Below are 20,724 nucleotides of genomic sequence, written 5' to 3'. Positions count from 1 at the left end.
TGAGCTAGCATTAATCGATCAATGTATTGATTCCACCACTAACAATGCAATTTATCTTAACTCATTTTACAAAGAAGTGTCTCTTTCCCCAACATATAAAATTACTAAACAACAGGCATTTGTTTCTCATACTAGTTTTGAACTGTGGTGGTATAGTTGTGTTGGAGGGTAGAATGGTGCTCTGAAGATTAATCAGTTAGTTAGGTGGAAGCTATCACTTGGTTGGTAACCATCAACAGTTGCTGACCTCTTCCAGTTCCACAGCATGAAGATTGATGATGCAAAGTTGTTAAGGGGGTAGTCAAGCTGACTCATTTCTAGCTGCTTTCTTCACAGGCATTGTTGGATGTAAAGCTAATATACCATTGATCAAAAGGATCATTTGGTTAAAAAGGCTAATAATTGCTGCTAATTTTGTTCAAACCTCATATCTTCAACTATAGCAATTTAAAAATATGCTGCTTATATTTAGTTGTGAATTGCATTTTAGGCAGATAAGTTTAATTGTGTTGAGATTTTTATATATGTAATTGATTTTTAGATATTACATGTTTATGGTGCTTTCTTGAAATTGGACCCCACCACCAAGATCAAAGTTATTTATCCAATTTATAAAACAAAGGAAAATTGCACAAACGTTTACATTTGGGCATTTTCATCTGTTGTGTAGCATGGCTGTAATCTTTTTATTGGCAGGGCTTTTAAGTGACAACTAGATCAAATGTATTTGCCTTCAGGGTTTCTATTGAATTCATGAGGTCGGGAGATGTTCATATAATGCAAAATAGTCGAGCTACTTCCCAAGTCAACAACTTTCCACTGATAAGAGAAAGATCTGGATTTCTCACAATTGTTTTCTTAATAATGTTCATAATATGCTAATTTGGGTCAATAGGCAAGCATTCAAAAGTGGTCTGTGTGAACTTCACATGAGTCCCAAAACCAGGGAAATAAAACAGCCTGCTTCCTCAAATGCCATAGTATAAATTGTGCTTCTGGCCTCTGGCATCATCATTTTTCAGTCACATGAGATAGTGTTGCAAAGGAGAATTGAGAAAGAGGCAATAGGAGGAGTGATATTGCAAGATCAACTTACATGATCTCTTGGAACTATCATGGCATACTGTGCAGGTGCGTGAAACTCAAATTATTTTGATAAATTCCTTGCCACGTTAAAGTACACCGCAGTTGTCTGTCATTTTCATCTTGTTTTCTGTGCCTTTGATTTTCCGAGCTATCTCTCTTTTTATCTTGTAGTGCCTTTGGGGTTTTTTCAAGAGGGGTATTGAGTTGGACGAATGCTAGTGATTAATGGAGGGATCTGGTGAGGAACATCGGTTTTGTATGGGAGGCATCTGACCTGAGGTTTAGATTGCCTTTGTGGTTGTGGTGTTGGGTGCTCTGATGCACAGATGAACCAACACAGTTGTATTTGGTACAAGTCTATTTTATTTTAACTTTTATATACAGTTCGTTCTGGATACTGTGCACATGGTGTCTCCCTGAGTGTGTCGTGTAACAGGTCTGTCCTTGTCCTGGTCTCCAGCTAATACTCTCCACCAGGTGTCATGTTTGTCCTTTTATACAGTCCCTGTCTTTGTCTGTGATTGGTTGTGGTGTTGTGTGTTCTGATTTGTCTGTTGGTGTGTCTATCATGATGTGTGTGTTTGAATATCATGACATCCCCTCCTTTTTACAAAGATATGTGCCTACGTGGTTATAAATATAATCGTGTCGTGAGTGCATCTAAGAGTGTGTGTGTGTGTTGTGTACAGCATGTGCATATGACGTAACTATTTACATGGGGCGATGTCGGGTGCGTCACGCTAACGAGGTTGTACCATAACAAAACATGAATGCGAAAAAAAACTTTGAATAGTGGTCCGGTCAAACGATATCTGGAACGATAAACAACAACAGGTTATAATACAGTAGTGTTTAACTTTTTAAACGTATGAACAGTGTTATAAGTCCAATCTAATGGGTGTGCGACGAATTCGGGTTGACCGCCTCAAGGGTGGGTCAAGAACCACCGGCAGATGTGCAAGCCTGGCCATGGGTGGCGATGGAAGGGGCGTGATCTGCGGCAGCTCCACGAAGTCATCCTCGGAAGCCTGTTGAGGATCCGGCGTGTGTGTACAGTGTGGCTGCGAGCGTGGAAGTCGGCGAAGGGCGCGCCGATTGCGGCGACGCATCAATCCATCCGCCCTGCATACCAGGAACGAGGTGGAGTCTTTTTTCTTTTTATGTTTGTGGTGGACGGCATCTTGTAGCCGATGGGTCGTTGCCATTGAAGAGGCACCATCACTAATGTCATGCAAGGCGATGAATGTGCCAGATGTTGAAGTCGGCCGAGACCGTGCACGCTGGTTCCGGCCACATGCTGTGCTGGAAGGGCGACTTCATTTGGGCTTTTCTTCTTTGGAATTGTAAATCTTCCCCCAGACATTGCAGAACCTTGTTTATTACCCTCAAATTCTCCCATATGTATGGTCTCGAATGTAGGATCCAATGTTTCTTTCGACATTGTACTATTTTCCAAAGAACATTCCGTTTCACTTTTCTTCTCGGGTACCTCGTATGTATCTTTGTCTAATGTACATGCTTTCATAGTCTCTGGGTCTGATTTTGCTGGGACTGGCATGGTCACAGTCTCTCTTTTACTGTTCTCAATTGCCCACATTATACTCCCCAGACATAACTGCTTAATCTCTGGGGTTAGTGTGGTACAATGGATAATCGGGTCGATCTTATCTGCATCTTCACCATTAGTGAAAAGCACACTTGGTTCACTTGAAACTGCTGCGGGTTTTAAATTCTTTATCTGGCTACTCGATGTCGGTGTCCTCAGGATTCTTGCTCCAATGTTCTGCTCATTTATCAGTGGAGTGTGTATAGATTCAATGCAGTTAATGTTCCCCTCAAGGTTTGAAGAGTCATTACTGACTAACTGCAGGTCTCCGAAGTTGGGACTTTGCGGTGTTGTGTTGAAGGGAGACATTTGTCCCTGCTGTAGGTATGATTCAGGTTGTGTTATTTCCATTAACTGAGGATCAATGTCTTGTCCATTTTTTTTTTTCGTACTAAAACACTGGCAATTCTCAGTCTGCTCCTTGCAAGTTAAACATACAAGTAATTTCGTTAGCAAATCCTCAGCATCCTTCTGTGACCGTGCAGCATTATTAATCTCTGTTCGGCTATAATGATCCTGAAGGTCAGCGCATAAACCTTTTTCCTTCGGGCTTGGAAGAGAAGATTCCTTTGGCTTGTCTTCAGTTGGGCTTGAACAGTCATCAGCGCTGTGCCCTTCATTGTAGCATGAGAGACTGTCATGGTCATGCTGATGTGCAGTGGAGCGTCGTAGGCTGTCATAGCCTTCTTGCTGTTCACGTGAGCATGGCAGACTTGCATCGTCTGCCGCTGGTTGGTCAGGAGAGGTTGCTAGACCCGCATGGTCTTGCTCCTGCAAGGACTGCGCATCGGAGTCAAGCGTTTCTTCTTTCGTGGAGTCTGTCCACGAGCTTGCTGTGGAAGCTTGTGACTCTGGAGTCACTTCTTGTTCATGCAAGGACTGCGCTCTGGAGTCTTGCATGTCTTCTTTCATAGAGTCGGGAACGCTGAGCGGGACGTGGACCATGCTCTGTTTGGCAGTAGGCCGCTCTCTGTAGGCTTGCACCGCTCCCTGTCTGTTGATTTCTGGCTGCGGCATCATTCTGCACTGATGAGTTGGGACGTCCTATCTGCTGGGTTGAAGATCTTCAAATCCGAAAAATGAATCCGCATCTGCGTCGGATTCAATGTGAGGGTCGCCAATGTGCAACACGAAAGGTTCGTCCGAGTCGTAGTCGTCTAGGACCATGGAGCTGTCATTGGGCTCGTGAGGTCCAGAAACAATGTAAAGATCGTTATCGAAGTATTCGAGGTCGGAATCATCGGCTTGTGCGTAGGTAACTGCTTGTTGCAGGGTTCTTCGGAGGTCAAATTCATCTCCTGGGTCAATTTGCGGCAATGTGCTGTCATTCCAGGTGAGGGAAGGTTGTTTTACAGCTTTAACAGATTTTTGTTTTTTTGATTTGGGACGTTTCCCTTTTAAATTGGATTTGGGACGTTTCCCCTTTAAATTGGTGCGGTCTGGGGCCTCTGACATCCTGATGCTCGGTATGTAGCACGTAGGAAGCGACTTCGCATGCGCAGATCGCTGTTCCTTTACCGATGGCCGTTTTCTTGACTGCGCATGCGCAGCGTCTCGCGCATGCGCAAACGAAACTTCCGGTTCTGCGCACTGCTCGCGCAACTGTGCTAGCGTGATACCTTTAGCAAGATGGCCGCCGACCTCGACCCAGCCCTCTCTCAGGCCCGGGATTTCGGCCTCTGGGAATTCGGCCTCCGGGATCCCGGCCACGAGGTGAGTACTGCCGCTTTTCTTACCTTTACTTGCCGATTGGAGTGCGTTTTCCTCACAGTACTTGGCGAATTTGTCCAGGACTGCCTGGTAATCGTACCTTTGCTGCCTCCTGAAGAACCTGAACCTTGTGAATATTTATTTTGCCCTTGCACCGGCGATGGTGAGGAGAAATTCAATGTTTTCATTATCATCCAAGTCTTGGAGTTCAGCTGCCACCAGGAACAATTCAAACATTTGCCGGAATCGCCGCCAGTTTTCGCGGAGATCGCCGTGGCACTGGAGCGGCAGCGGAACCGGGAGCTGTAACATCTTGCCTGGGTACTGCTGGTTGTCTCTGTACACTGAGGTATGCCGGCACGTATCGATCCACTCCTGTACCATGTGGTGTTGGGTGCTCTGATGCACAGATGAACCAACACAGTTGTATTTGGTACAACTCTGTTTTATTTTAACTTTTATATACAGTTCGTTCTGGATACTCTGCATGTGGTGTCTCCCTGAGTGTGTCGTGTAACAGGTCTGTCCTTGTCCTGGTCTCCAGCTAATACTCTCCACCAGGTGTCGTGTTTGTCCTTTTATACAGTCCCTGTCTTTGTCTGTGATTGGTTGTGGTGTTGTGTGTTCTGATTTGTCAGTTGGTGTGTCTATCATGATGTGTGTGTTTGAATATCATGACAGTGGTGATGAGTTGAGAGAAGGCAAAGCAACTGTATGATATTTGCTACTGCAGCTGCATTTTGGCACCGCCGTTGGTCAGAAGACTCTTACAACATCACTCCTCCTATTGCCTCTTTCTCATTTCTCGTTTGCAACACTATCTCATGCTTTCCTTGGGCTGACCAACAGTGCAGTACTGAGGGAATGCAAGGTGCTGTCTTTTGGAGATATTGAACCGAGGCTAGATACATAAAAATCACCATGGTGCTATCCAAAATAGAACATGAAATGCTACCTGGTGTCCTGGCCAATTTTTTTAATACCTCCCAGCCAACATTACTAACACAAATTAGATAGTCATCATCACATTGCTATTTGTGGGAGCTTGCTGTGCACAATTTTTTTTTTGTCTCTGTCTTTTCTCTATCTCGCCGCCCCCCCCCCCCCCCCCCCCCCCCAGGCGCAGACATGCTTGCGCTTCAGTCTCGGGTGTGCGCCTGGCCCCAACCTCCCTCTCTCTCTCTTAGGCGCATACCTGGCCCTCCTCCTCTCTCTCTCGGGCACGCGCCCGGCCCCTCCAACAAATTCTCTCTTAGACACACACGCGGCCCCCCTCCCCTCCCCTCCCTCTCAGGCACGTGCCCGGCCCCTCCAACACTTTCTCTCTTGGGCATGCACCCGGCTCCCCCCTCCTCTCTGTCCAGGCCCCCCCTGTCCTGCTCGTGCCAGGCCCCCCCTCTGTCCTGCCCACGCCAGCCCCTCCCCCTCTGTCCTGCCCACGCCAGCCCCCCCCCCTGTCCTGCCCACGCCCCCGCCCCCCCCCCACTATCCTGCCAGACACCTCCTCTGTCCTACCAGCGCCAGGCCCCCTCTCTGTCCTGCCTGCGCTAGGCCCCACCTCTGTCCTGCCCGCACCAGGCCCCACCTCTGTCCTGCTCGCGCCAGGCCCCACCTCTGTCCTGCTTGCGCCAGGCCCCACCTCTGTCCTGCTTGCGCCAGGCCCCACCTCTGTCCTGCTCGCGCCAGGCCCCACCTCTGTCATGCTCGCGCCAGGCCCCACCTCTGTCCTGCTCGCGCCAGGCCCCACCTCTGTCATGCTCGCGCCAGGCCCCACCTCTGTCCTGCTTGCGCCAGGCCCCACCTCTGTCCTGCTCGCGCCAGGCCCCACCTCTGTCCTGCTCGCGCCAGGCCCCACCTCTGTCATGCTCGCGCCAGGCCCCACCTCTGTCCTGCTCGCGCCAGGCCCCACCTCTGTCATGCTCGCGCCAGGCCCCACCTCTGTCCTGCTCGCGCCAGGCCCCACCTCTGTCATGCTCACGCCAGGCCTCACCTCTGTCCTGCTCGTGTCAGGCCCCACCTCTGTCCTGCTCGTGCCAGGCTCCACCTCTGTCCTGCTCGCGCCAGGCCCCACCTCTGTCCAGCCCCCTCACGCACTAGTCTCTTCTTCTCTTCCTCCCCCCTCCTCAACCCCACAATGCCCTGCATGTGCTCTCCTGCCTGCTGCTCTCTCTCTCTCTATCTGCTGTGAACAAATTGACTGCTGTTTCCTAAATTACAACAGACTACACTCCAAAAGTACTTAATTGCCTCTGGAAAAACTTTTGAGACATCCTGAGCTCATGAAAGATGCCATATAAATGCACATCACTCCTCTGCACTATCACTCCTCATTCTCTCAACCCACTTGCCCATTTTCCTCCCACACAGCTTCAGGTCGCTCTCTGTAAACTTAATTTAATCTGCACTCCTTGGTGATTGTCAAATTTCCTGATCCCTCATTCATTCCCAAATTCCTCATCCCTGCTGCCTCGTATCCGGTACTCATTTCCCTAATTCTTTAACACTAATTTTTGTTTTGTCTTCTTCACTCCTTCCGAAGCTCCTACTGAAACTTCCCTGCCTACTGAAACTTCCATTCCTATTTAAACATATACACCATCTCTAAGTGAAAATTGCAGTGTAAGAGAGGAGAAGTAGATCATCTCTTCAGAATGCCAAATACTTTGCAGCAAGTATTAGCCCAAGTTAGTTCTGAGATCATTGGATGTACTGTTACAGGTTGAAAATACTAGATAATGAATGGATTGTGTGATTCCAAATTACTGGGGTCCATCCTTCTGTGAAAGATGCAAGTTGTAAAAGAAGTCCATATGTAGCAGTGGTCTGAAGGCCAAAGTCCATATGTAGCAGTGGTCTGAAGGCCAAAGTCTTAGCACTGGCAAAAACTCTTCAGCAATTGCTACTTGGACATGTCACAATTGCACTGCTCGGATTGAAGCTAATTTGTTCTTAGCTGCATTTAGCATTTTTAGTTCTTTCTAGTTTATTATTGACAATTAAAACGTTAAAATAAAAGCAAAAACCCTTGGGGCGACACAGTAGTGCAGTGGTTAGCACTGCTGCCTCATGGTGCCGAGAACCGGGGGCGTCATTCTCCGACCCCCCGGTGGCCGCCGTGAATCCCGCCCCTGCCGGTTGCCGAAGTCTCCGGTACGGGAGATTGGGCGGGGGTGGGAATCGGGCCGCGCCGGTTGGCGGGACCCCCCGCTCGATTCTCCGGCCCGAATGGGCCGAAGTCCCGCCGAGAAATTGCCTGTCCCGCCGGCGTAAATTAAAGTAGGTATTTACCGGCGGGACAAGGCGGCGTGGGCGGGCTCCGGGGTCCTGGGGGGGGGGGGGGCGCAGGGTGATCTGACCCCGGGGAGTGCCCCCACGGTGGCCTGGCCCGCGATCGGGGCCCACCGATCCGCAGGCGGGCCTGTGCCGTGGGGGCACTCTTTCCCTTCCGCCTCCGCAACGGCCTCCACCATGGCGGAGGCGGAAGAGACTCTCCCCACTGCGCATGCGCGGGAAACTGTCAGCGGCCGCTGACGCTCCCGCGCATGCGCCGCCCCAAATGTCATTTCCGCGCCAGCTGGCGGGGCAACAAACGCCGTTTCCGCCAGCTGGTGGGGCGGAAATCCCTCCGGCGCCGGCCTAGCCCCTCAATGTTGGGGCTCGGCCCCCAAAGATCCGCACCTTTGGGGCGGCGCGATGCCCATCTGATTGGCGCCGTTTTGGGCGCCAGTCGGCGGACATCGCGCCGTTGGGGGAGAATTTCGCCCCCGGGTTCTATCCCGGCCCCGGGTCACATTCAGTGTGGAGTTTGCACGTTCTCCCAGTGTCGGCGTGGGTCTCACCCCCACAAACCAAAATGTGCAGGGTAGGTGGATTAGCCATGTTAAATTGCCCCTTAATTGGAAAAAAATAATTGGGTACTCTAAATTTAGAGCATGTCCTATACAAAAAAATACAGGACAAATCCAATCCAGCCAACTTCTGCCCTATCAGTCTACTCCCCATCATCAGCAAAGTGATGGAAGAAGTCAGATGCTGGAAATATGAAATAAGAATAGAAAATGCTGGAAAACTCAGCTGACCTGTCAGCATTCGTGGACTGAGAAACCGAGGTAACATTTTGAGTTCAATATGACTTACTCAGAACCTAGTTTAATTTATTAATCATGATATGGAGATGCCGACGTTGGACTGGATTGGGCACAGTAAGAAGTCCAACACCAGATTAAAGTCTGACAGGTTTGTTTAGAATCACTAGAATTTACAGGGCAGAAGGAGGCCATTCGGCCCACCGAGTCTGCACCGGCACTTGGAAAGAGCACCCTACCTAAGCCCACGCCTCCACCCTATCCCCGTAACCCAGTAGACCCACCCAACCTTTTTTCTTTTGGACACTAAGTGCAATTTAGCATGCCAAACCACCTAACCATCTTTGGACTGTGGGAGGAAACCGGAGCACCCGGAGGTAACCCACGCAGACACGGGGAGAACGTGCAGACTCTGCACAGACAGTGACCCAAGCCGAGAATTGAACCTGGGTCCCTGGAGCTGTGAAGCAACTGTGCTAACCACTGTGCTACCATACCACCTAACTTTCGGGAGCGTCGCTCCTTCATCAGGTGAGTGTTTGAAGACCTTTTATTATTCTCAATTTGACTCCTTATTGGTGAAACATAGGCTGGGATCTTCTGAACAGCAGCCATGATCACCAGGTTTCTGCTGTGCTCAAAAGTCCCCCTGACACGACACTACTTGCATTTCCTTTGGCTTTCACAGAAATGTGCAGCACAGCATCTACACAGTTGAAGCGTCGGAGTAGTCGGGTCGAGTTTGAGGGGGGGAAGAGTTGGGTCAGGGGCCTTGGGTGCAGATTGGGGGAGGTCAGTTGTTTAGTTATCCAGATGTTAGACTTTGCATTCACCTGTCTAATATTTCCTCGGTAACTTTCAGTTAAGTACTATGGAACTGTCCTAACGAAGCCTCTGACTCGAGTCAGTGGCATTTTGGGAGGGTGCTGGGGAGCAGGGAAATTGCCCATCGGAAGTTGAAACTTCCCACATTGATGCGTAAAGATTTCTACTGGGTCCCGACACGCAACCTCAGTCGTACACCCGGTCTCCAAGATCGAGAGACCGGAAGATTTGACCGATAAAGTTCATTTATTTTGCTTGCACCCATTGTTAAATAAATTTTAACAGCACCCATGATGTGCAATTATTAATTTCAGATTGAACAAATATGAAACATTGTGTTCATCCATATTTTTGAAATGGTATTTACTTTACATATTAATACAATCTGAAGCATATCGGCGTGTTTCATGAGTTGCCAGGTTTCATATTTGTGTCCGTGCTTCCATATGCATTCATTTACTTTTTTAAAAAAATATGTTTTTATTAAGAGTTTTTCAATAACAATATTTTCCACCTTACAAACAAACCCCCCCCCCCCCCCCCCCCCGGGTAACAAAGAAAAGAAAAAGAACTCGCGTGGCAAGACGTGAACATGGCAAGACAATAAGATACAGAACTTTGTACATTGGATTCTTCCCGTACATGTCAATTTCCGGATCATTCATGTGCTTTCTTGCTCAAATGCCCCCCAGAGAACCCCCCCACGAACGATGTCCCCCCCTGGGTTGCTGTTGTCCGACCTTCATCTAACGCTCCGCGAGATGGTCTAGGAACGGTTGCCACCGCCTGTAGAACCCCTGCGCAGACCCTCTCAAGGCAAACTTTATCCTTTCCAACTTGATAAACCCTGCCATATCATTTATCCAGGCCTCCACGCTGGGGGGCTTCGCCTCCTTCCACATTAGCAAGATTCTTCGCCGGGCTACTAGGGATGCAAAGGCCAGAATGCCGGCCTCTTTCGCCTCCTGCACTCCCGGCTCGTCCACTACTCCAAATAGTGCTAGACCCCAGCTTGGCTTGACCTGGACTTTCACCACCTTAGATACTGTTCCCGCCACTCCCCTCCAGAACCCCTCCAGTGCCGGGCATGACCAAAACATATGGACATGGTTCGCTGGACTTCCTGAGCACCTCCCACATCTGTCCTCCACCCCAAAGAACCTACTGAGCCTCGCCCCTGTCATATGCACTCTATGAACCACCTTAAATTATATCAGGCTAAGCCTGGCACACGAGGAAGAGGAATTAACCCTACTTAGGGCATCAGCCCATAGCCCCTCCACAATCTCCTCCCCCAACTCCTCCTCCCATTTACCCTTCAGCTCCTCTACCAAAGCCTCCCCCTCTTCTTTCATTTCCTGGTATATCGCCGACACCTTGCCCTCCCCATACGCCCGAAATCACCCTATCTTGAATCCCCTGTGCCGGGAGTAGCGGAAATTCCCTCACCTGCCGCCTCACAAACGCCCTCACTTGCATGTACCTGAAAGCGTTTCCCAGGGGTAGCCCAAACTTCTCCTCCAGCGCCCCTAAGCTCGCAAACGTCCCGTCAATGAACAGGTCCCCCATTCTTCTAATCCCTACCCGATGCCAGCTCTGAAATCCCCCGTCCATCCTTCCTGGGACAAACTGATGTTGGGACAAACTGATGGTTGTCTCTGATCGGGGACCACACCGAGGCTCCCATCGTACCCCTGTGCCGTCTCCACTGCCCCCAGATCTTTAGCATTGCCGCCACCACCGGGCTCGTGGTATACCTTGTCGGCGAGAGCGGCAGCGGTGCCGTCACCAGCGCACCCAGGCTCGTTCCTTTGCAGGACGCCATCTCCAACCTCTTCCACGCCGACCCCTCTCCCTCCATCACCCACTTATGGATCATTGCCACGTTGGCTGCCCAATAATAACCACCCAGATTCGGCAACGCCAACCCTCCTCTATCTCTGCTACGCTCCAAGAACCCCCTCCTTACCCGCGGGGTCTTGCTCGCCCACACAAATCCCGTAATGCTCCTGCTTACCCTCTTAAAAAAGGGCCTTAGTGATCACAATTGGGAGGCATCGGAATACAAAAAGAAATCTCAGGAGGACCACCATTTTAACCGACTATATCCTACCCGCCAGCGCGAGTGGCAACATGTCCCACCTTTTAAAATCCTCCTCCATCTGTTCCACCAACCGCGTCAAATTAAGTTTGTGCAGTGCCCCCCCAGCTCCTAGCTACCTGAATCCCCAAGTATCGAAAGCTCCTTTCCGCCCTCCTCAACGGTAGGTCGTCTGTCCCTCTTCCCTGGTCCCCCGGATGGATCACAAAGAGCTCACTCTTTCCCACATTGAGCTTATAGCCCAAAAAGTCTCCAAACTCCCGTAGGATCTGCATTACCTCAACCATCCCCTCCACTGGATCCGTCACATACAGCAACAGGTCGTCTGCGTACAGCGACACTCTATGTTCCTCTCCCCATCGAACCACCCCCTTCCATTTCCCCGACTCCCTTAACGCCATGGCCAAAGGTTCAATTGCTAATGCAAAAAGCAGAGGGGACAGGGGGCACCCCTGCCTCGTCCCTCGGTGCAGCCGGAAATACTCCAACCTCCGCCGGTTCGTGACCATACTCGCCACCGGGGCTTTATACAGGAGCTTAACCCAACTGATAAACCCTCCCCCGAACCCAAACCTCCTCAACGCTTCCCAGAGATACTCCCACTCTACCCGATCGAAGGCCTTCTCCGCGTCCATGGCTGTCACTATCTCTGCTTCTCCCTCCACCGATGGCATCATTATCACATTCAGGAGCCTTCGCACATTAGTATTTAACTGCCTACCCTTTACGAATCCCGTCTGGTCCTCGTGGATCACCCCCGGGACACAGTCCTCAATACTCATGGCCAACATTTTTGCCAGCAACTTAGCATCTACATTAAGGAGCGAGATCGGTCTATGTGACCCACATTGCAGTGGGTCTTTATCCCGCTTCAAGATGAAAGAGATCGTCGCCTCCGACATTGTCGGGGGCAGGGTCCCCCCCTCCCTTGATTCATTGAAGGTCCTTACCAGCAACGGGGCTAACAGGTCTACATACTTCCTGTAGAACTCCACCGGGAACCCATCCGGCCCCGGGGCCTTCCCTGCCTGCATGCTCCCCAGTCCTTTAACCAGCTCCTCCACCGCAATTGGCGCCCCCAAACCAGCCACCTCCTGCAACTCCACCCTTGGGAACCTCAACTGATCCAAGAATCGCCGCATCCCCTCTTTTCCCCCTGGGGGCTGGGACCTACACAGTTCCTCGTAAAAGGCCTTAAAAGCCTCATTCACTTTCCCTGCACTCCGCATCGTAGTTCCCCTGCCATCTATGACTCCACCTATTTCCCTCGCTGCCATCCTCTTACGGAGCTGGTGTGCCAGCATCCGGCTCGCCTTCTCCCCATATTCATATATCGCCCCCTGTGCCTTCCTCCACTGTGCCTCTGCCTTCCCTGTGGTCAACAGGTCAAACTCCGTCTGGAGACTTTGTCTCTCCCTGAGTAGTCCCTCATCAGGAGCCTCTGCATAGCACCTGTCCACCCTTAAAATCTCCCCCACTAACCTCTCCCTTTCCCTGCCCTCTCTCTTCACCCTGTGAGCCCTGATGGACATTAACTCTCCCCTGACCACCGCCTTCAGCACCTCCCATACTACTCCCACCTGCACCTCCCCGTTGTCGTTGGCCTCCAGATACCTTTCAATGCACCCCCGCACCCTCCCGCACACTTCCTCGTCTGCCAGCAGTCCCACATCCAACCTCCACAACGGGCGTTGGTCCCTCTCCTCCCCCAGCTCCACCCAGTGCGGGGCATGGTCTGAAATGGCTATGGCCGAATACTCCGTTCCCTCCACTTTCGGGATCAATGCCCTGCCCAAAACAAAAAAATCTATCCGGGAGTAGGCCTTATGTACGTGGCATATGCATTCATTTACAAATGACCATGGAATTCAATACCTTCAATTCAAAATCTTGTGAATCTCTACAAGGTGGCAAGGAAATGTGAAGAATGAGTAAACTTATATACTCGTACGAACTCTAGCAACTATTTATAGAGTTACATGGTCAGATGTTATGGAATCGTATTGCATTGCTGCTGATGTGGGTGGTGAATGATTTGACGTAATGATAAGAGAAAATCCATGCTTTCCTCCAATTGTATGGGTCTCGATAACTAATCCATTACTAGTTTATTTTTCTGTTTCACATGATAATGCCTGGGAAATACCTACATTATGGGTGTGATTCAGCGGACCTGAAACTAAGTCCACTTTTGGACACATTTGGTGGGATGTTTTTCGAGGGCTGCAGTGCCAAGACTAACACTGCTATTCAATGGCACTTTGCCGGTTTTTTGGGCCTCAGGGAGGTTCTCCCCGCCGAGGCCACACCTTAGTTGACTTCCTGCACTGGCGAGTTGAGCAGGACCAGCTCCTCGCAGATCAGGGTGCCGTTTTGCGTGGCAGCCTCGATCTCTTCACCCTGGCGGTGCCACCTGGGCACACTGGTACGGCTAAGGTGCTAGGCTGGCACTGCCAGGGTGGCAGTGCCAAGGTGCTTTGTTGCCAAGGGGAGTGCCAGCCCAAACAGCCCTGGTTCCTGACCAGCCAGGGGTCTCTAATAGTTTGCGAGATCCACCCGCTCCCCCAAGGAAACCAGTGCTAAACGACGCCCGGTCAAAGTTTTTTTATTTTAAAATTCATTTTTTCGAGATGTGGGCTTCATGGATAGGCCAGTATGTGTTGACCATCCCTAATTGCCCTTGAGACGGTGGTGGTGAGCTGGCTTCTTGAACCGCTGCAGTCCATGTGGTATAGGTACACCGGCTGTCATGTTAGGATGGAATTTCCAGGATTTTGGCCCAGCGACAGTGAAGGAGAGGCAAAATATTTCCAAGTCAAGATGGTGAGTGACTTGGAGCAGAACGTCCAGGTGGTGGTGATCCCATGTATCTGCTGCCTTTGTCTTTCTGAACGGTAGTGGCCATGGGTTTGGAAGGTACTGCCGAAGGAGCCTTGGTGAGTTCCTGCAAGGCATCTCGTAGGTGGTGCATACTGCTGCTACTGTCCATTAGTGGCGGACGGAGTGACTGTTTGTGGAAGGGGTGCCAGTCAAGCGAGCTGCTTTGTCCTGGATGGTGTTGAGCTTCTGAGTGTTTCTGGAGCTGCACTCATCCTGGCAAGTGGGGACCCGGGAGGTGAGCTACGCGCCGCAGGATTCCTAGCCTTTGACCTGCTTGTGTAGCCACAGTATTTATATGGCTAGTCCAGTTCAGTTTCTGGTAAAGGGTAACCTCCAGGATGTTGATAGTGGGAGATTCAGTTTTGGTAATGCAGTTGAATGTCGAGATGCGATTGTTTGATTCTCTCTTATTGGAGATGGCCATTGCCTGGCATTTGTGCGGCATGAATGTTGCTTGCCACTTGTCAGCCCAAGCCTGGATTTGCTGCATTTGCATGTGGAATAAATTTCAGATTTATTCAAAGGGCAGCACGGTAGCATTGTGGATAGCACAATTACTTCACAGCTCCAGGGTCCCAGGTTCGATTCCGGCTTGGGTCACTGTCTGTACGGAGTCTGCACATCCTCCCCGTGTGTGCGTGGGTTTCCTCCAGGTGCTCCGGTTTTCTCCCACAGTCCAAAGATGTGCAGGTTAGGTGGATTGGCCATGCTAAAATTGCCCTTAAGTGTTGGGTTTGGTTACTGGGTTATTGGGATAGGGTGGAGGTGTGGACCTTGGGTAGGATGCTCTTTCCAAGAGCTGGTGCAGACTCGATGGGCCGAATGGCCTCCTTCTGCACTGTAAATTCTATGATCTATGACTGCTTCAGTGCCTGAGGAATTGCGAATCGTGCTGAACATTGCACAATCACGAATGAACATCGCCACATCTAACCTTCTGTTGGAAGGAAAATCATTGATGAAGCAGCGGAAGATGGTTCAGCCGAGGACACTGCCTTGAAGAACATATGAAGTGATGTCTCGGGACTGACCTCCAACCGCCACAACCCTCTTCCTTTGTGCTCGGTGCGACTCTAATCAGTGGAGAGTTTTCCCCCTGATTCCCATTGACTAGTTTTGCTTGGGCTCCTTGCTGCCATACTCGATCAAGTGCTGCCTTGATGTCAAGGGCAGTCACTCTCACCTCACCCCAGGAGTTCAGCTCTTTTGTCCATATTTGAACCAAGGCTGGAATGCGGTCAGGAGCTGAGTGCCCTGGCGAATCCTAAACTGAATGTTAGTGAACAGGTTATTGCTGAGCAAGTGCTGATTGATAGCACTGTTGATGACTCCTTCCATCACTTTGCTGATGATGGAGAGTAGACTGATAGGGTGGTAATTGGCTGGGTTGGATGTGTCCTGTTTTTTTGTGTACAGGCAGTTTTCCACATTGCCAGGTGGATGCATGCCAGTGTTGTAGCTGTACTGGAACAGCTTGGCTAGGGGCACAGCAGGTTTTGGAGCACAAGTCTTCAGTACTATTGCCGGAATATTGTCAGGACCTATAGCCTTTGCATATCCAGTGCCGTTTCTTGATATTAGGTGGTGTGAATCTAATTGGCTGAAGACTGACATCTGTGATGCTGGGGCCTCCGGAGGAGATCGACATGGATCATCCACTCGGCACTTCTGGTTGAAGATTATTGCGAATGCTTCAGCCCTGTCTTTTGCACCGATGGGCTGGGCCTCTCCATCATTGAGAATGGGGATATTTGTGGAGCCTCCTCCTCCAATGAGTTGTTTAATTGTCCACCACCATTCATGGATATGGCAGGACTATAGAGCTTATGTCTGATCCATTGATTGTGGGATCGCTTAGATCTGATTATCACTTGCTGCTTATGTTGTTTGGCATGCAAGTAATCCTGTGTGTAGCTTCACCAGGTTGACGTCTCATTTTTCGGTATGCCCGGTGCTGCTCTTTGCATGCCCCCTTGCACTCCATTGAACTAGGGTTGATCCCCTGGCTTGGTAATGGTAGAGTGGGGGATATGCCAGACCATGCGGTTACAGATTACGACTTAGTACAATTCTGCTGCTGCTGATGACCCACAGTGCCTCATGGATGCCCAGTCTTGAGTTGCTAGATCTGTTCTGAATCTATTCCAATTTAGCACGATGGTAGCGCCACATAACGTGATGGATGGTATCCTCAATTTGAAGATGGGGCTCAGTTTCTATGAGGACTGTGCGGTGGTCACTCCTACCAATACTGTCATGGCTGGTGTGACGAATGGAGGATTTTAGGAATATTGGCGTCTAAATATTGGGACAAGTTAAGGATTAAAAGCCTGGGGTTGTACGATGTTTGACTGCAGTGGTCATATTTAAAAATGACTTTATTTTAATTCCAGGAAACAGCCGGTGAAATTGTCCAGAGGAAATCCCTGTGCAGTTAATTTGTTTTTGCAGCCTGCAGAGATAATTTGTTTTTCAGCTTAGGGAGATAAGGTCATTGCTGGGTGGATCCCAGGAATGCAGAGAGGCAGTTGAGTTTTGGGACAAAGAGCAGCTGAATTCAGATTTGCCTGACTCTGAGTCCACAATTCTCTAACAGTAAGATAGTTATAAAAGAATAATAACATGTAAAGCAGAGCAGTTTTGTCTGGGGACCAGGTGAACCATCTTTTTGAAGATATTCAGCCAGAGTCTGAAGGAGTTCTAACAGGATCCAAATCTGTTTTATAAAGCAAGTATTCCTCTATGCCCTGCTAATTTTAAGATAGATTGAGAGTTGCATGTTACTTTTGTTGTCATAGATTATCATAGAATTTACAGTGCAGAAGGAGGCCATTCGGCCCATCGAGTCTGCACCGGCTCTTGGAAAGAGCACCCTACTCAAGGTCAACACCTCCACCCTATCCCCATAACCCAGTAACCCCACCCAACACTAAGGCAATTTTGGACACTAAGGGCAATTTATCATGGCCAATCCACCTAACCTGCACATCTTTGGACTGTGGGAGGAAACCGGAGCACCCGGAGGAAACCCACGCACACACGGGGAGGATGTGCAGACTCCGCATAGACAGTGACCCAAGCCGGGAATCGAACCTGGGACCCTGGAGCTGTGAAGCAATTGTGCTATCCACAATGCTACCGTGCTGCCCTAAATCTGTAATGGGAAATTGAGTAGTAGTATTAAGGAGTTGTTGTGAGCTGTTCTTTTCGTGTGTGAAGTTAAAAAGTTTAATAGTGTATTCATAATAAAGTTTAGTTTTAGAAATTGCAAGGCCCTATTTTTTTCCATGCAATCACTCCTGAATTGAATCATTCTTTCCGCACAGCCTTACAAATAAACTAAAATATTGAGGTTTCGGTCCAGTATCCTAGTCACTGTTGGGGTCTCATCTGGGATTGTAATGTCAGATGGCATCTGCGGCAGGTAGGTTTGTGAGGATGAGGTCTAATGTGTTTTTCCTTCTGGTTCGTTCCCTTACCACCTGTCACAGACCCAGTCTAGCAGATATGTTCCTCAGGTTCGGTCAGTCCTGGTGCCACACTTGGTGATGGACATTGTACTTCAATCTGTGCCCTTGCCATCCTCAATGTCACCTCCAAGTTGTGTTTAACATGGAAGAGTACTGATTCATCAGTTGAGGGTGGAAGGTATGTGGTAATTAACAGGAGGTTTTCGTGACCATGTTTGACCTGAAGCCATGAGATTTCATGGGGTCAGGGATGATGTTGAGGATTCATAGGGCATCTCCTCCTGACTGTACACCACTGTGTCACCACCTCTGCTCGGAAGATCCTGCTGGTGAGACAGGACATACCCGGGGATGGTGACAGTGGTGTCTGGGATGTTATCTGTAAGCTATGAACCGTGAGTATGACAATGTCAGGCTGTTGCTTGACTCGTCTGTGAGATAGCTCCCCCACTTTTGGCACAAGCCCCCAGATGTTAGTAAGGAGGACTTTGCAGGATCAACCAGGGCTGGGTGTACCATTGTCGTTTCCAGTGCCTAGGTCGATGCTGTGTGTTCATTTTGACCTTTTAGTGGTTTGATACAACTGAGTCGCTTGCTAGGCCATTTCAGAAGACATTTAAGAGTCAACCACTTTGCTCTGGGTTTGGAATCACATAAAGGCCAGACTGGGTAAGGATAGCAGATTTCCTCCCCTGAAGGGCATGTAGTGAACCAGATGGGTTTTTACAACAACTGACAATGGTTTCATGGTCATTCGACTTTTAATTCACCAGCCTTGGCGGGATTTGAACCTGGCCACCCAGAGTGTCATCCTGGGTGTCTGGATCACCAGTCCAGTAATAAAACCACCACGCCCACTGCTTCCCCTCTGGCAGGCATGGCCATCGACTCTCAGGCGCTGGATGAAAGCGGCATCCAGGTATTTAAATGAGCCTAATGGTCGGGCGGAGCGAGTCGAGCAACTTGGAATCGGTCCAGCATGGTGCCCGATTTCGGGCATTTGCAGGATTCGCCCTGCTTCACGGCAGGCACAAAGCGATAGCTGAATTGCGCCCTACATCTCTGGCCTGAGCTAAGTTATCTGATCTCGGCTTGGGCAGCAGTTTGGATGCTATTTCATTTACCACTGGAATTAGACTTAGCATCATAAATGAATTGCCCTCCAGGAATAAGGCAAGAAAATGTTGGAATAAGAAGACAAATTTTGTGGGATTTTAAAGGACCAATTTTATTCCTTGGTAAACTGCAAAACTATTGCCTCATTCGTTAGATTAAAAGTGAGACAGAACCGAGTAAGTTTCTGTTTAATTCAGAACTAAAAGAATATTTAAGAAAGCAGGCTTTTCATTTTGCCGACATTGGCAAACCAAAGTAATTTTTTTTAAATTTGAATGACCAGAGTTGTGAGACCTTATTATGTTGTTTATGGAATATTTCCAATTGTGATGAAGTGTGAATACTTCATATTTATGTCCATATATTTTGTTCCCTTGCAGATATCAAACCCGCCAATGTGTTCATTACAGCAACTGGGGTCGTAAAGTTGGGAGACCTTGGATTGGGCAGATTCTTCAGTTCTAAAACAACAGCAGCACATTCTTTAGGTGAGCAACCCTGCACAACACAAATCCATCTAATTACAGAAGCGGGATGCATTTCATTAAGAGTGTGACCAAAACCATATGTCTGTTGTAAACATGCAAGCAGCAAAGGCATGCTCCCTAACCAATATTGGGTGTATCTATTTCCTTGTGCAGTTAGGGGGTTTCCTGTTTCTTTGACCTTTGCCATAACACAGAGTATGTCTGGAAGTAACAAGTCCAATTTTGCTACTGATACAGAACTCTGATTACACAACAGTGTAATAAAGACCAAAGAGTTTATGATGAATAGACTGCTTCAAGGCTACATGCTGAGCTGACCCATTGATCCTTTCAAGGGTTTATAATGCAGAAAACCTTGAACAATCAGACAGCTACTTTTTTATTGTTACATTGCTACCTTATTTTTAAGATTGTGTTGGCAAAGGCATAGCTTAACTAATTGTTTTGGATTTTCTTCGAAACTAATATTTGAACAAAGTAATTGACTGCAGATTTAAAGAAAGGTCACCTTTTAGCAACCTTAATTGAAATGGGATTTGAGTTGAGTATGATGTTCATTTACTTAGACCAGTTAGGAACACAAATATAATTTAAGAGAAGCTGACATAATTTCAGAGGAATTTCTCATCATCACAGTCCGAAATGATCAATGCGTTATCCTGACACTACGTTCCCTTCTTAGAAAACATCCTCTTAATGGCAATCCTGTCATGTCCCTTCGCAATCTTTGATGTTGTGATGAGATCACCTCTCATTTTTCTAAATTGTAAAGCATATAGGCCAAATTTACTGAGTTTCTCATCATGGGAAACAATCCAACAAACCTTTGTTGTTCTACCCTCTCCAAAGTAAATATGTCCACTCCTAAATTATATAAATGTGGTCACACCCAAGGTGCATGCAGAGAAATGGGTGACCACTAGAAAGGGCAGGCAGTCAGTGCAGGAATCCCCTATGGTTGTCCCCCTCTCGAACAGGTATACCCCTTTGGATACTGCCGGGGGGGGGGGGGGGGGGGGGGATGATAGCCTATCAGGGGAAAACAGCAGCAGCCCGAGCAGTGGCACCATGGCTGGCTCTGATGTTCAGAAGGGAGGATCAAAGCGCAGAAGAGCAATAGTCATAGGGGACTCTATAGTCAGGGGCACAGATAGGCGCTTCTGTGGACGTAAAAGAGACTCCAGGATGGTATGTTGCCTCCCTGGTGCCAGGGTCCAGGATGTCTCCAAACAGGTAGAGGGCATCCTGGAGGGGGAGGGCAAACAGGCAGAGGTCGTTGTACATATTGGTACTAACGACATAGGCAGGAAGGGGCATGAGGTCCTGCAGCAGGAGTTCAGGGAGCTAGGCAGAAAGT

At 49.0% G+C, this 20,724-nt stretch overlaps 2 protein-coding genes across 12 annotated transcripts in view; one reads left to right on the top strand and one right to left on the bottom strand.

Moving 5' to 3' along the window:
• The window catches only part of nek7 (NIMA-related kinase 7), a 353,502-nt gene that overhangs the window by 267,599 nt on the left and 65,179 nt on the right, over positions 1-20,724 (top strand). For all 9 annotated transcript variants that reach the window (XM_072511457.1, XM_072511456.1, XM_072511450.1 and 6 more), the window contains one exon: positions 19,260-19,367. In XM_072511457.1, the coding sequence (XP_072367558.1) occupies positions 19,260-19,367 (108 nt within the window). The remainder of the gene's footprint in view (positions 1-19,259; positions 19,368-20,724) is intronic.
• LOC140426546 (uncharacterized) overlaps positions 1-20,724 on the bottom strand; it is a 205,907-nt gene that overhangs the window by 123,120 nt on the left and 62,063 nt on the right. The window lies entirely within an intron of this gene.

Source organism: Scyliorhinus torazame, chromosome 7, assembly GCF_047496885.1.
Source record: "Scyliorhinus torazame isolate Kashiwa2021f chromosome 7, sScyTor2.1, whole genome shotgun sequence".
Classification (NCBI taxonomy): domain Eukaryota; kingdom Metazoa; phylum Chordata; class Chondrichthyes; order Carcharhiniformes; family Scyliorhinidae; genus Scyliorhinus; species Scyliorhinus torazame.
Note: the sequence above shows the minus strand (reverse complement) of the source record. Positions and strands in the feature narration are given on the sequence as shown.